A 17015-nucleotide genomic window follows, 5' to 3' on the forward strand; every position below is an offset into this window, starting at 1 on the left:
GGCCCCTCCAGCTCATTCAAAAGGCTGCTGGTCATATCATCTACAATCAACCAAAATGCATGCATGTCACGCCTCTTCTCCTACTGTCTACCAGTGGAGGCCCAAGTAAAATACAAACCTGTAGTTCTGGCCTGTGGGGCAGCAAGAGGAACAGCACCCTTGTATCTGCAATCTATTATCACTACTGCTTGGTCACTTCTCTCCACATCCCTTGGCTGACTTAAAGAGGCCATCCTCTCAATCACATCTTCTCTCTATCCTGGTCCCCCAGTAGTGTAAAGTACAATCAGAACAGCAAGATCACTGTCCATCTTCTGCCACAGACTGAAAACACGTTTTAACCCCTTTGCTTAGATGCCAAATCTAGCCAATCCTCTCCCATTTAGGGGGTGGTCGATTTAAGGCTTCATAACTCCAGATGTTAACATCACAGAGACTTGGAAATTGGCTTAAATGAAGCAAGATACTTTTATTATTTAACATATATTAGTTTATATTCATAATGTAGGTAGAAAAGTGCCACAAGTGAAAATATCTTGAAAATGAAGTTGTTCTCCTTCAGTTCTTCTTCATAAACTCCTTGAACACAAGTGAGCAAAATCTGAGGGTGGTATGCGGAACTACTAAAGATCTATGAAGCAAAAAGTAACCATTATACCCTGGTGTACCTTAGTGTTCCCAGATCTGTCAAAAATTGTGTAATGCTTTAAATCGTAACATAATCATATATTTCACTTCAAATCAACTGTTTTGACTCACTTCCTCATTGCATAATTTCCAAGTAGGAATTACTTTTTTTAAAGATCAGTATCGGGGTCTAAGATACCCAGGGGACCAAAAGCCTGTCCCAAAACCTCTCCAAAAATGAAAATCAGCTTTTTGTCTATTATAAAGCATATACATTTGCCTTGTTAAGATGACACACGGATATCACATTTAAAAAATAATAATAATGTTAAACACTGTGGTACACATACCTAAATATGTAATCATTCTCTTTTGTATATTTTTCTGTACAGTATGTAATCATTTTGTTGCATGGGGATTATGAAGTACAAAAAATGGCAAAATAAACAAATAAATAACACAGTAAATGAATGAATAAATAAATAAATATAAATGTAGTAAATGAATGTACACAGAAATAAATAAATAGGTACAATCTGTACAGAAATAAATAATGAATATGAATCAAATAAATATGAATAAAATAAATATAAATATATATATATATAATATATATATATATATATATATATAAATGAATTTATCAAGAAATAAATAAATATGGAAATAAATGCAGAAATACCCAGATTCTATCTATTAATTCATTTATTTCTGTATGCGTTCATTTATTTTTCTTGCATTTATATTTATTTATGCATTCATTGAGTCATTTATTAATTTATAATTTTGGTCCTCCATAGGGGATGGGATGACGTTTGTTATTATTTATGATTACTCAAACGGAAATTTTACATTCATCTAGCACATATCAGCACATCAGTAAATGAGTATTTTCTTTGCCCTAAGTACAAGTATAGCCCATGGAGATAGTAATCCCCCGCATTGTGTATAATAATATAATATTCCTCCACAGTAAACCAGTGCATCAAACATAAAACATGAAACATATGAATGCTTACACTATATTATGTGAAATGCCCACATTAGAAAATAACACAAACCTCTTGAAAGACACTCAATTCCATTGTGAGTGGTATGAATTCTAACAAAGCAGGCCACTAAAAGCCACAATGCTAACACTGCCCAGGGTAACCTAACAATGCCCCTGTATTAGGCTTATTTGTTAGCAACCAATACAAATATGCTAAGCATTATTAGCAAAGGCTAACTGTTGCCTATTATGACTAATGTGAATATAACAATATCAAAAATATGACACAACTTAAATAATTGAAATGTTACAAGCAGTAATACGTACATCTTTGAATTTGGTGTATTGCTTTGCATTGTTGCCAAAATCAGTAAAATCTTCAGAAAACCAAAGAAAATAACAATTACACCTCAATGAGTGCTTGTATATTACTGTGTAATGTTACGGTTGACTGCGCAACACTGTGCTGATGCAACCATTAATTTGGTTACACTTGGCTCTCAATAATTGTTATAAAGTTTGAGTCATGTAATGCACTGTTGGAAAGCTAAAGTTGGAAATGATAAAAGAGTTATCAGCCAAACCAGAACAAACTTAAAAGAGTTACAGTGGTGTAAAAAGCAAGTGGGGTTTTGCGCATGCCCAATGTAAATGCCTACCCCAATTTCTATTTGCTTGTTTATTTCTCAAATTGTTCAGGACAATAAATGATCACTTAATCTTGAAAGGGATATCTTTATGTGTAAAACCAATGGCAAGATTGTGTATTCCTTCCCTATTTAGTTGCAGATATTGATAGTAGAATGACATGGTATAATTACACAAAAAATCCTTATTTATTTTGCTATTCAGTGAGTGGCATTTTTAACCGCTGTATTGGCATACTGTACCTTTGGGCTATTGTTGGCTTTGCCTTGTTGCTATGATGGAGTATTAATTTTTGGTGGTGAAAGAATATATTTATGAACTTCCAGATAGACACTATTGTCCAATGTGTAGCTGCAGATTAGACTGAGCAGGGTATACTTTTTAAATGGACAAACTACACGACAACGGTGGTACTTAGAAGCATTGTATTTGGCTTAGTTGTCGTAAATATAAAAATAAATACACGCATTGAGTTTGTCACATATAGGTGAACCTCATGGAAAATAAATCAGTAAAATACATGGAAATCCTGGGGTTGTTTAAATGCGTCTATGACTTTTAGAATGTGTCTACAGCTGTTAAAATGCATGCATTGCTGTTAGAATATATATAAGGCTGCCCAAATCTCTCTGTAACTGCCAGAGTGTGCCTGTGAAGCAGGTTGTCTTCTGCTCAGGTTGATAGTAAAATTGAAAAAGTATCGGCAACAGTATTCTTTCTCTGTAATGTTTATTAAGGAGAGCTTAAGAAGCCTGCATAAAACAGCAGGTAGAGCAATGATATTTTAATTTTCATTTCTGAAATGAAATGCACTTGCCTGGTAAATAGTTGAGAAATTCACCCGCCTTCCTGTGGATGACGAGCACAGCATCAGCCAATAACACGCTCCGTCAAGCCTGAGTCAATCAGATTCCTAGTGCGTAGTGCACACTAGACATTTCCCCATCCCATTACAACAACCCGTCCAGCCACGGAAATGGCATCTCCATAGAGACGCCCAGTACAGGAGATCTGGAGGGTGGGACTCCCACTGAGGGAGGCGGTTTCCTGCAAATAGGTTGTGGTCAAGTGCACAGCAAGCACCTCATTAACAACGACTTCAAAGGTAATATTGGTGGAAAAATTAACACTTTCATTTACTTCTTTAGTCAAAGTCAATTACGAATGTTGGTTAAATCCTGCTTTTTGTCCCTCCAAATAATTTTAGAGAGTCTGACATTTTTTATTCAGGAAACAAACATGACCTCCAGATTTAGAATCACTGTCCTCCAAATCAAGCCTCGGACTCACACAATGCATTCTACCATGCTGCCAGGAGCTGTTTCATCCATAAGCACCCTTAAGCTATGAATATAATTTACTTCTGATGTGAACTGCTGATAGCAGAAAACATTCTGTGCAAACGAACGATCGGAACCGTGTGCTTGAATTGTAAATTGCTTTGCTATAGCTATTATAGCTACTATAGCTCGTCTGCATATGTCTTGAATCATTTGCGGTAAAGCAGCATGATGGCATAGACGTTTGGCATCTTTTTGATCTTTGTATTAAAATGTTTGCTTTTGAAGGACATGTTTAGTTCTGTTTAGGTTTCTTGCATGTTTAACAATGCACATACTTTCACAGATTGTTTTTTTTTTGTTTTTTGTTTTTTTGCTCTGCCATAAATACTAGAAGTACACAAGATCAATCAGCACAGTTCTCTAGTTTTGGGCCCAGTGGACCCTTGGTAGAACAATCCAAAAATGCAGATCAGATTTATGTTTTAGCAGACCGGATATAATTGACTCAATGTAGCATGCATCTGAAAAAAAACACCTCCCTGTGTGATCACTGGCTGTATCCAGGTTGCCGTGACTACCATTGCTGTTAAATTGAATGGTCTCATGCAAATGAATATTCATGATTAGATCTACCCAGTCAAGTTTCTTCTTATCTGTGCCATTTTCCCTGTATCTTAGTGAAGTCAACCACCATTGTTTCCTGAGCATCGCTCCGTGCCACTGCATAATGGTACATACAGTATAGGTTCTGTGTCACGGTATATGTAAAGCATAGAGATGTGTGCATGGTTTCATGTTCAGGATGCAGAGAATTGAAATATTTCATGGAGAAGTGCTCCTGCCCTTAGCACATTAAGCAAATTTACTTTATTATTCATTTACTCAGTGGTCAAGCTTACCCATGGCCAGCAGATTATATACATTTTTTTACATATTATTCATTTCCAGTTTGATATGTGCAGCACTGATGCAGGTCGGGTTAGATGCCTTGCTGAGGGCTACATCAGCAGTGGCCAAAACTTGCAATCTCTTATCATAAACCCAGGTCCTTGCAAATACACTATTTTTACCCTTTTTTGACCTGTAACCATGTGTGGGCATCAGCCTCTGCCAGTGACCTTTTCTTGTTCCATTCCAGCTAATTACATTCACTAATTACATCCTCATTTAGATGTGACTCTTGCTCCATCCTCATATCTTCAACTCTGTGATTATGGATGCAGCGATGCATAAAATGTTTATATCTGTTGTTCATTCCTAATTCATTCCAAAATGAAAATATGTAAATTTGGGGTTTACAACTGTATTATGCTAAATAGTTGCATGCCATTGATTTTGGCCCGTGTCCTGAACGGCTTAGATTGCAGTGCATCCAATTTATAGGATCTGAAAAGCAAAACAGTGACAGTGAACCATATAATTGCATGCAGCAGAATTTGTCAACCAGCACTAACTCATGACTCACTTCCTATTGTACATTCCTCACATGAAATGGTAGAAGGGATGTACCCAAGCACTGTTTTTATTCATTATAAACAAACTGCATTCTGACCCTAAACTGCTTTTGTGAGGTTCAGCATCTATACCTTGTTGGAAATGAACCACTGTAAGCATGTAAACCGTCTGTGATACAGTAAGGAAACCTCACGTCAGATCCTAAATCTGGCAACTGTGGCCATGAGTCCTATGTGTATCCATTTGATTTAGACAGAGACCAAAGCAGTCAGATCGAAGGAAGTAAGATGCGCCTTGGCACAGTAATTACACATATCTTTGTGTGTGTGTGTGTGTGTGTGTGTGTGCGTGCGTCCGTGTGTCAATTTTTGCTTGAATTATAAGCCCACTCCTGAAGCTTTGTTTATCAGATGCACTTACACACTGATTTCTGTGCAAAGCGTATTTGAAAGGCCATGCTGTGTGCTACAGATGTGTTTTATGCATTTACAGTTAAAGGTGAGAGAGATGTCATGCCCCTGCTGTGCCTTAAATAGAATGAAAGCCAAAGCAAACCTGTGGAGATTAACTGTTTTGAGTGTTTTGAAATAGCAGAGAACCATTATATGTCCACACAGCGTAGAAAAATATATATTTTTTTTAACTAGTGCTCTTTATGGAGAAAAAGAATAGCACAAAAAGCATAAATGATGACTCACCCATGCTGCCTAAACAAAAAACTGTTTATTCCACATTCAAGGTGCAGGTGCTCTTGCATCAAGTGCTCTTCAATCAATGAAAAGTTATTTTTTTTGTTGAAAAAGTCAAACGAAGATTTGATTGTTACCACAAGTCACTTTCATATACGTTTGTAAAAAAGCACAGTTAATGAGACACCACTGTGAAAAATACGCACAAACACCACATCCCATGTTTCAAGGTAAAACAGCATGACTTCATGTTGCTAGGGGATATGTGATTTCATCGTGCTTCCCTTTGCAGTCATGTGATCATGGCATGCACAAAAGTATTCCTACACCACCACCCAATCCTAGCTCCATTGCACAGCTTGCATCTGATTCTGGAAAATTTACTTTGCTGTTTTCTCCACGTGCCTGGTTCAACTACGTCCCAGCTATTGGAGAATAGGAGTGAATCTTGTAAGCCAAAATTAGATCTTCTGGTGTGCCTTGCTCTCCTTAAGCAGGTCTGCTGTTGACAGGGAGTTCTTTTTTTTTCTTTTTTTTGATGAGATAATTCACTCCGCTTTCCACCTTGTGTTCACCTTTGCCAGCAAAGCATTTATGAGTGTAATTTGTCAGCCTGTGGCAAAAGAGGTAGCCTTTCAAAATGTCCCCTCTGACTGTGTGGGTAGTCGGATGAACAAAGCTAATGACAGAATGGAGCCCTTTGGAAAAAAAAATTAAAAATACTTTCCCCCATTTTTAACACATATGCTTTAATGCGCCGTGACAGGGCATGTTTTTATGTTTTTCAGAGACAAGAGGGTGGTTAATGATTGGCGTGTTGTTTTTGTTTGGATTTGTTGTGAACTAAGCTGTTGGGGTCTGAGGGTGATTTGGGGCCAGAAAATATTGTGGAGAATGTGTGTGCTGCCCAAATAATTATTACCTCGATTGACAGCTATGAGCATCCATACCCCTAAGGCATTTTATCGTGTTTTGGAAATACAGGAGCTACACGGCAAATGTTTTCTCGCTCAGTTGTCAGGAGGGGAGGAACCACCTCCCTTTGTGGAAAAGGAAGATACCCGGTCATGTTTCTCAGGAGGGCAATGCCGCAACAGCCAGCTTGTCATGCCTGCTTGCTGTGACAAGAGTTTGAGATTTTATCACCAGGGACTACAAACCTAAGCCTTCCTTCCTTGTAAATATAGTTCATGGTTAAACGCTGTTGTCCCAAAGCGGATAGCATTACAAGAGAGTCAACTCCCTTGGAATGGAAGTCACAATGCATGTCTCTATCCACACAACTCTGCGTGGAAAAACACTTTTTCAACAGACTTGGCTTTCAGTGACAATTTCGTCTCTCTCCAATTTTACTGTTTTTAAACCCAGAAAAAATGCCAATATAATGTTTACAATGGTCTGCAGAGCTATATTTAATTCCTGCTTTCATTCCTGCTGCAAACAGCTTGGTGATGGGTGCAAAAAGCTTCTGCACATACTGCATGTTGTGTAATTAGGCCTGGCAGCAAAGCATAATGGTTAGGGAAGTGGTCTTGCATCTCTGAGTATGTAGGTTCAGTTTACAGGTAGACCACTGCTATTGTACCATTACGCTTTGGTACAAATTTAGGTCCTTAATATGAATTTCTTCAATAAATACCCAGCTGTATCAATTACTTGTATGTAAAGAATATGAGCAGTGTGTGAGTGAATGGTGTGTGTGCCCTGCGATAGATTTGGCAGCCTGTCCAGGGTGTATTCCTGCCTCTCGCCCAATGCACGATGTGATAGGCTCCAGCACCCCCCACGAACCTGCCCAGGATAAGTGGGTATAGATAATGGACATATGGGTGGAAAGAATGTAAGCTGTTTAAGTCACTCTGGATGGGAGCTTCTGCAAAGTACCTTACATTAAGAAATGTGAATGTAAAATGAGTCTGGCAAAGAATACAGGAGTTGGAGACATCACCTTACATGGTCCATGATGGAAGGGGCCATTAAAAGCAAATGGGAATTTTCAAAAGACTGTAGTCTTGTTCCCTCTATGTCTTTCGCTGTCTTGGTGTTGGACTCAAATACAACTGTAACTTTTTGAATTATGTTATTACTTTTTGCATTTATTTTAAGTTGCAATTAGAACATTAGGGAAATTAGTTTTTAACTGGCTTGTGTATTCAATCTCGACCAATTGACCAATCAGAAACAAGTATTTAACCAAGGTCTGGTATAACTATCTGTGGTTGAATTTATGTGGAAATTGAGGTCTACTGACAGTTTCCACAGTGCACGGCAGGTCCTTCATCTTGGCTTTTAAATAATGCAAGCTCAAGAGTAGTTGGAATAGCATTCATCTGGTTTTGCCAAAGATCATTTTAAATCGACTATGCACTACACTTTCTATAGAGCAAGGCTAAGTGCTCTATTATTATGTCCAAATAACATGTATATGTGTTTAGAGATCTTTGTCTGTAAGTGTAACGCGGTTTTCTCCAGTCATTCATCAGTCCGTTACATGTTGGTATTTCAGAATTTCTGCCATCTTTATACTGTTCATGAAATGATCCCTTTTTTAGGAGTCAGTTATAAGGAATTGTTGTGGCAGGGCATTGTGGCATTGTGGAAACAACGTGTCCAAAGTCAATTACAAAGATGAACCTCTGCTCATAAAACTGCATCTTTCCTATGTCAGATTCCTGTTATTGTTGGTTGCGCGCGGTTGTGTTGTCGTACATCTGAAATTGTTCTTCCCTTGCAGGTACGCTGAACACGTTTTTACGACAGAAAGGCCAGACCTCATCTGAGAGCCCTGTGTGGTCACTAAGCGGTAATCAAGGAGACCGTTGGCGACAGGCCAAAGTTGGCATCCACCCGACGGCCTCCTTCCAGGTCAGTGGAAGTACTCTTTCATCGGATGGCACCAGCAGTGGCCGCTGAGCCGTAAACTTGAACCTGGCTGTAGACTGCTGGCGGTCCTATTTCTCAGTCAACGTGCATGTGCATGTAAGGGTCACATATTAGGAGATGATAGCTTTCTAGGTGACTTAATTTGATGTTATGGCGTCTCCTTCAATTACCTTCAATATAAAAGAATAACAAATGTAAAACAAATATTGGGTTTTATGTTTATTCATGTTTCATGTTTTATGTGTGCTTAAGATAGCTTTAACTGCACAAAGATGAATGTAGACAGAATTGACTTCCTCCTGATGCCAGAAACAAAACTATCCCTAAGATACCAAACTTGTAGCCCATAAGAATAATGCAGTAACCCAGAGATACTATATTTAAGGCCCCAAAACAATGGTGCAGTAACCCGGTAATACCTAAATTTATTCACATAAGAATACTGCAGTAGCCCAGAGATGTATTATATTTACTATATATAAGGCCCATGTACAGTAATACAGTACCCTAATGATGCCAAACATAAAACCCAGAACAATAATGCAGTAGCCCAGAGATCCTACAAATCTGTTAGCTTCCTTCACTTGAAATGACCATTTTGTTCACCCTTAAAACCACAGGGCTGTAGCTTTGCCTGGAATTTATGGGTTAACGATGCATGTGAACTCTTAAGGCCAATGACTGAGAGGACCTGTGTGGCGATCTTTTGTAAGATCCTCACTCAAGTGTATCGATTGTATTTTATACAGGTTCTGCTGAGTGAAGCAATAGCTGAACCCTCTTTTCCCTGGTGGGGTGGTATGGGGGTGGAGAGGGCCTTAATGCGCATGAAACAAATAATACTGTACCCAGTGTCTCATTATCCGTTCACTTATCCCCATCAATATACAGTCAGACACTTTGACCTTTTAGTATCCGAGCTTATGGTGTTTTTCGTTTTCATTCAGTGAACAGAACAAACCATTCGGTCAGTCATGGTCTATCATTTTGCAAACCGCCACCTTCAATTTGTCCTCAAAAATGAGCTTCTACTTATTTTTGGATTCTTATACTTTTTTTCGGTGAAATTTAGCGATTGGCAGATAAATGAAGGGCCAAGATGAAAATGCACATGCACTGACAAACTGATTAAGAGTAAGCTTCAGTGAGCTAAATAAGTAAATAAGTTTACATTACCGCCTAAAGCCTGAACAATAGTATGGTTCATGTTAGTGATCATTAGTCATCATCTTTGTTGTTAGCTGTGCAAATCAGACCTGTTACTGTGACCTGCAACAGGAAGGAGTATGTCGTAAAAACCCACCTCAGACCTACCTCCACCTCCCTTTGCCTATTATATGCTACTAAATGCAATAGATATTCCACTTGCTTTCTTGATTGCTACTGTATCAGACTTGCAATCTGGTGCCAGGTGACTACATTTGCAGTGGTGAATATTTTCTCATGATAACTATAATACCTGTTTATTTTCTTGTTTGTACAGATGGTGTTTGAGGGTATTCGTGGCCCAGGGATTGAGGGGGACATAGCCATTGATGATGTGACCCTTGAGGAAGGGGAATGCAGAGACCCTCCACCCAATAGTAAGCATCTCACTTGAAGTTGCCATGACATTGCCATATAAATTAGGGGCAACAGCGGGTCTTCATATTTTGCCTGGACATTTTATTATGGTTGTTTTAGCATTTTGTTTAATTATTCTTAATATGTTTGTTTCATATTTGTCTATTTATCAAGCATTTCAGTATGCATGTTGCTATATTAGTTTTTTCTGAATTGTATTGATCTATTTACATCGTTAAGAACTGTTATTAAAACATATTTTTATTGAGATATAGGTAAAAGATTAGCTGAGATGTGCTGGCTGCACTTTCCTCTTCTGTGAACCTTTTTCTAGCTTCGGTTCTTGATTCTTGCCTTTTCATCTATGTCCACCTCCAGATCTGATGTCCTTGGCTCCTCCCACAGCAGACCATATATGGCGGCTATGCGTCACCTTGCCTCTGGCCCTCTTCAGCCAGCGGAGGTGACCTCCCGTCAGCAGGGGCAATGGAACGGTCAACCAGGCACCAGGAGCAAGGGGTGGCGGGGCGCCCTCAAACCTTCAACATGTAATTACCAAAGATTCCTGCCGTGAAAACACTGAGAAGGACACAGGACCTTTGAGTGAAAGATAAATGTGAAGATCTGCATATCTTTGATTTGCTTTGGGGATAGGATCGGATGGGGTACAGCAAGTCTGAGTCTCGATTTGGAAAACAACAAAGAAACATCTGGAGCTATTTGACCTATTTAAAGCACATGGATCTATATATTTTTGCCTTTATAGACTGTGCTTTTCAGTTATCGTTTAAAGAAACGAGGGGGAAAACCAGATAAAACCGGAACCCTTTGCAAAACAGAGTAACGTTGAGAAGTGGCAGCAATTACAATCCAGACCCCACCCCGGCCTCCCCCCTCCCCCCCAACCAGCCCCTCACACGTACCTGCCCAAAGTCATTATTATAAACAACCGAGCTTTCCTGCCCAGTATTCACAAAACCCGAGCTTTACATTCACCCTTATTTTCTTGTGCATGGCCGCACCGCTGCCCTTTCCCACATCGCCCCTCGTACAGAGCACACTGACATTTCATTTAAACTCTACAAGAAAGGATAAACGGCAAAACGTCCTGTCTTTCCACACGAGCCGCTGCCCGTTGTCTCGGCACCTGGCGTGCCCGGATCGCCGCGGCGATCTGCTGGAAGGTGGCTCGCACGTCGTGGGCGGCGGGGGGGGGGAGTCTGGGGTGGGGGGGGGCCGGGTGGTGAGGCGCTTGTTCCCATTCTGCGTTTGAACTCGCAGAGACCAGCCCAGCTGACGAAGAGTGGAAACACCTATCTGCCATAGAACCAAGTGCCTTCAGGTCAACACCAACTGTGAGCCGGAGTCGATGCACAGCACGCTGGGCCATATTTCTGATGCCACCGGCGGACTGTTTCATACCCGGCATGTTGCCCACCGTGGCCGCTGGTTAAAGGCAAGCGTCTACAACCAGATTTGATGTTCAACGATAAGAACAGTGCCGAACGCTGTCTGTGAACAATGCCATGAACAACATTTAAAAAACTCAAACGAATCAAAGTGCTACCCTCTTTTTTCCTGCTTAGGCTCAGATCACCATCCTGGACAAACACAGTGGCTTATGGGAAAGCAAGCAAGCTCCCCCTAGGAGACTTGGAAGAAAAAGCAGCAATGGCAGGCGGAATTTGGTGATCAAACGGACACTGAGGGAGAAGGGCAAAATGGAACGTCTCCTTGTATTCTGCCGATCCTGCCCCTGAGTTTTAAAGTAACCTCCACCCCAACTCCAGTGAACCTTGGATGTGCCAAATCAATGAATGGATAAATGAAATACTTTTTTAAAAAATATTGAATAAATTCACAGTGACAACAACGTCTTGCCACACCAAACATAAGTTGTTTAACAGACATAGAAGATTAACTGAAATGACTGCATACTGGAGGAAATAAAGGCCCCCTTGCCTTTTCAATCTTCGTTCAATAAAAAAAAGATTTTATTATTTTGGCAAGAACTTTTACATGAACTTTACATGACTTTGGAACTACCTGAGACAATTTGTATCCTTAATCATCTGTTTTTGAAATTAATGTAAAAAGAAGAAAAGAAAAAATCTTGACATAATCGGTTTTGGAGGTTTTAAGACATTTCTTTTTATGTAAATGATCTCACGTTGGACTTTTTCATTTCTTTCAGGAATACATCCTTTTTTTATTCCCTTGCATTGTGAAAATATTAAAACAAGCTAAAAAGTGTATGCAATTCAATTTGGTTGATTACATTAAGAAATGTTCTGTTAGATAACATCTCCATACAAAAAGCACAAGTTAAAAACAAATGAAACAAAGATAATATATTGTTACCTACTAAAATATCAATGAAGAAATTTAAATTATATAAAACAAATAAAATACAGAGGCTTTGTTTTTGCTTTATTCTGTAGCTTTCTTTCAACATTTTTTTTAAAGTGACATCCTTGCAACTTATGACAAAATAAAGAAAAGAGATATTTTACAGCTGTGTAAAGATCTTTATCAGGTATTGTGTGATTTATAGCTTATTTGTTTATGTGTCAGCTGAGGGAGAGTCTCACAGTTTTGTGTATGATTGCTGTCTTTTGTGATTTGATATTTTTGTGTTTGATCATTTAGTTAGCCTTGGTTAAACCAGGCATTAACATTTCTCTGGTGAATACTTGTCTCAGACTGAAATGAATGGAGAAAAAAAGTGAATGGAGAAACTCATCTTTTATGTTGTGCAAATTTATTTTTGCAGATGTCATTTTTGAAGCTGTTTTTTTTACATGATGATGTGCCATGATTGCTGTCAATTTGCTTTGCTGACACTTTTATCCAGAATAAATTGCATAGCTGACATTTTATGTCAGACAAGTTTATAACTTATACTTTAAATTGTAGGCTAAATACCTTCCTCTCCAGGGATATGCAACTGCCGGTTCCAAGTTCAGTTCCTTATTTAAAAAGACATTCTTTCTGAAATGGAGCTAAAGTTTGCTTCCATCTTGACCAAATAGTTTTTTTTTTTTTTTTATGAATCCCAAACATGCTATTTTCTTCCAATACAAGAATATTCTAAATATGTGTAACCAGGGATGAAACAACAGAAAGAATGAGATTGATTTCAGTCTAATACAGTACCTGCTGAATTTGGGGGTATGCTGTTATATTTAAAAGCTGTAATAGTGGCACTGATTTTATATTTGTATTTTATATTATCTCCATCTGAATTATGGACGGGAGGAAACAATGAGATAGATTTTAGATGTGCTAATGATAATGCACATTACAAATGGATACTTTTTAAAAGAATGCTAGCTTTATGTGTACATTGCCCTGGATCCTGATGTTGTTGTTGTTGTTGTTGTTGTTATTGGTATTTTTTATATTAACCTTGTGATGATAGTTTTTTTTTTCTAAGTCTTTCCGGATGTTGAATATCGGAGAGGGCACCACGTGTCTGGGCATGTCCTACTTTTCAAAGGGGTTTCTGGTGTCAAATCCATGCTTCCCTATCATGCCAGAATTCTTCGGTTTGTGATTCTTTATGGTTTTTGGCACCCTGAAGCAACAGTAAGGGTGATTTTCCTCTTTTAGCATTCACCATCTGTGTCCCAGGCTTTCACACCCCTAGCCAATACCGTCTCCTACAGTTACCAGATTTACCCCTCCCACCCCAACACATCTCAGCACACTCACACTTCTCATTTTCTCAATCGTTCACACCCTGTCCCTTGCAATCAGGGAGGGAGGCTTTCACCTGTGTTTACGTGCGCATCATTCTAAATGCCACCTACTGGTCTCCCGGTCTGATGGTCTGCTGCTGCGAGATTACCTAATGAGTAGCCTATCAGTGGCAGCTGATGTAACAACCGTTTGTGAACCCACTGGCGGCATAGCCAGAATGTCTTGTGTGCAAAGCAGATTTGTCAGCTTTTTATGTCGTTATACAGACAGCCTGCATTGGCCCTGCTTCAGCAATGGACTCAGGCCTCTGTGGGGATTGTTGCTTCTATAGGAGGAGAGGTTGTGGCTGCAAAGGCTGTTTAAAATGCACCTCCCTCATGGATGAATGTGAATTTGAGGGCGGGGTCTCAAAGGCAGGGTGTGGTGTTCCCGAAGTGGTCGGCCGATTCCCCATAATTCCATGTCTTTTCTCAATGTATTTCCTTTTTTGTTGAAGGTCGTGAGGTCACTGCAGTATATGAATGTGTTTTCCCATATTCCCTTAGTTCGATAGAGCATGTCATTGATAGCACCGGTTCTCCTGGTGTTAAAGAGCACATCTCAATGCACTGGAAGATCCCTATGTTTCCTCTACACTCTTTGATTGCCTGTGTTTCTTTTACTATGTTGACTGTGTGGTCCATATTTTCATTTTAATCGGTCACAATTTAATTTTTTGAGAAGTCTGAAGCCCAGTGACAACTAAAAACAACTAATTCTAGGTTTATCCTTCTTCAGCATAATTTTCTGGCCACCTATCATGTCCTGCAAATCTGATACCATAAGTCGTGTGATTGCAATTTTACTGAGTCTGTTTTACAAAGCTAAAAATATATAAGAGGAACCAAGTATATGCAGTAATTTATATAATTGGTCAAACAAGGGTGATGGGTGTTACTTATTTAGTATCTTTTTTAGAAAACAAAAACCATTTAAAAAATGTTTTTAGAATAAGACAGACAAGATCAGCTCCCTGCTGTTGGATGTATTGCACAGCATCATCCCAAGACCTGTGGCATTGGGCTGAGCCAGTCCGCTCAAATGCTCTGGGGCTGTCTGTCACCAGAGTGGCTGTTCTGCCACCGCCCTACAAGCTCACTAGGCGCCATGCTAGTGGTTGCCCTGGATACTGTCATGTCCCAGGTTCCTGGTTCCTGGTTCCTGGTTCAGCCATCCTGAAGCCACTGTGATATGCATCAGCAGACATTGCCTTCTATGGGCATGATACATTACATACACCAATATTGTACATATGAGTAGCATTGGAACAAAACAACCAGAATTGTAATAGTATATGCAGGAAATAAGCTGAAAAATATTAATCTTCTTCTTCTTTCTCTTCTTCTTATTCTTATTATTATTTGTTTTATCTTTTATTATTATTCCTTAGCAAGAGCAATAACATACAGTTTTTTAGTTTTTTTTTTTTATTGTTTTTTTTTTTTAAACCAACTTGACCTATATAAGTTGTTTTAACCGCAAAAGCAGATAGTGGCTGAATATATATTTTATGGCCTCAGCCTGACCTTAAAATCTCTGATCCATTATGGTCACTACCATCATGCGGCTGCTTCCGTTATAGAAAGACCCCGAGAGTGAGCTGTCAGATTGCGTTGAAACGCATGTCTGATAAACTAAGTTATGTGGCGTACTATTCGGTTTTTCCATGACGTCAGATCTTCTTTCCACTCTGCCCTGTGACTCGGGATTGTTTGCAGTATCACGCAATGCAGAGGGGGAGCCCTGTGAAAATGCCAGGGAATGCTAATGACACTCCTCATTGCGTCAATCAAGAAGATTCTACTCACCAGACTGGCTGCCAGTCAAACGAATCACCTGAGCAACGGCATGAGATCCCACGACCTCTACCTGACATAGAAGCGTGTGAGCAGGTTATCACCACAGAAATGAAACCAACCAAACCAGTATTGAGCCATTCAGGAATCCTAAAATGCATTCATTATCATCTCCAGTTATCAATTATCAATTTCAGTCAGTGAGTTAGAAATGTTGTACATTCTACTGAAGAATCAGAGGTAGATTTAGTACTTGTCGATGGTCATAATTTGTCCCTATTTTAGTAGTAATTCTGCAGGAGTGGTCTCTCTTCTGCTTCCATTTACTGCATGATGTCCTGGGGTTAGGCTGGAGCAAATGGATTGAAGGTTAAAGGTAGGTTAAAGCACTGTTTTGCAGAACACATAAAATGCAGCAGGATGTTATACAAAGCCAACAGCAATACTGTAAGCTATAGAGTACAAAATTATAATGGCAATATTCCTACTGTTACTGGTCTGAAGATGAATGCTTACATCACCCCATCATAACAGCCACATATTATATTAAACATATTAATACAAAGAAAATGGGAACATGCATCGCACATTTCACATTCAAAGGGTGACCAGGAGGGTGCTACTGCCACCCACTGCTGGCCAGAGAGCTGTAGCGACAATGCAGAGAAATAATGGTCATTATAAGAAGTGCTGTTTGCTGTGCACTATGAGCTAGCATTCAGGTGTTTCTTCGGGAGTGAAAATGGACATGATATCATAAAATAAATAATATATCTTCAAAAGAAGCCACACAGGCCATATTATGACATTCTAAACCTGAGAACATATGATATAAGGAATCAGAGCATAATCAGACATTGGCACGCAATGGGCCTCATTCACAAAATATGCGTACAATCAGATTTGACTGTAAACTGTGAAACTGTGAGAACATTTCCATGAACATCATAGCATTCATCTTGTTTTATCTGAATTTGATCTTCAGTATGATGAATCGATCGTGTTTAGAAACAAGGCATATACGCATAAGTGGTTTCTACTTAGAATGCTTTATTATTCATGCAAATTCAATTTAAGTAGCTACAGACTTCATATTGTCAACAAAATGTTTAACAATACAATAATAAGCATAAATTCATTTTATAACTACATTAAGTAACCTATCTGAATAAGCTCAAAGGTTTCACTAGTTTTATGCTTTATTTCTGTTTACAATAATGTTTTTTTTCTATTTCTGCCTCAGAAAAAAATGGTTGATTTACTTGCAAGTTCATTTCTTGGAATTCTGACTGTATTTCTTGCAGTTGTGAGTTTTTATTTATCGCAGTTCTGACTTTTT

General features: G+C 39.0%; 2 protein-coding genes across 5 annotated transcripts in view; one reads left to right on the top strand and one right to left on the bottom strand.

Moving 5' to 3' along the window:
- Positions 1–13013, top strand: part of LOC135257063 (MAM domain-containing glycosylphosphatidylinositol anchor protein 2-like) — a 139126-nt gene extending 126113 nt beyond the window's left edge. For all 4 annotated transcript variants that reach the window (XM_064339471.1, XM_064339472.1, XM_064339473.1 and 1 more), the window contains 3 exons: positions 8428–8558; positions 10060–10159; positions 10518–13013. In XM_064339471.1, the coding sequence (XP_064195541.1) occupies positions 8428–8558; positions 10060–10159; positions 10518–10606 (320 nt within the window). In that variant the 3' untranslated portion in view covers positions 10607–13013. The remainder of the gene's footprint in view (positions 1–8427; positions 8559–10059; positions 10160–10517) is intronic.
- Positions 1–17015, bottom strand: part of LOC135257062 (disheveled-associated activator of morphogenesis 1-like) — a 198417-nt gene that overhangs the window by 42534 nt on the left and 138868 nt on the right. The gene's annotated exons all lie outside the window — the stretch shown is intronic.

This window comes from Anguilla rostrata, chromosome 6, assembly GCF_018555375.3.
Source record: "Anguilla rostrata isolate EN2019 chromosome 6, ASM1855537v3, whole genome shotgun sequence".
Classification (NCBI taxonomy): domain Eukaryota; kingdom Metazoa; phylum Chordata; class Actinopteri; order Anguilliformes; family Anguillidae; genus Anguilla; species Anguilla rostrata.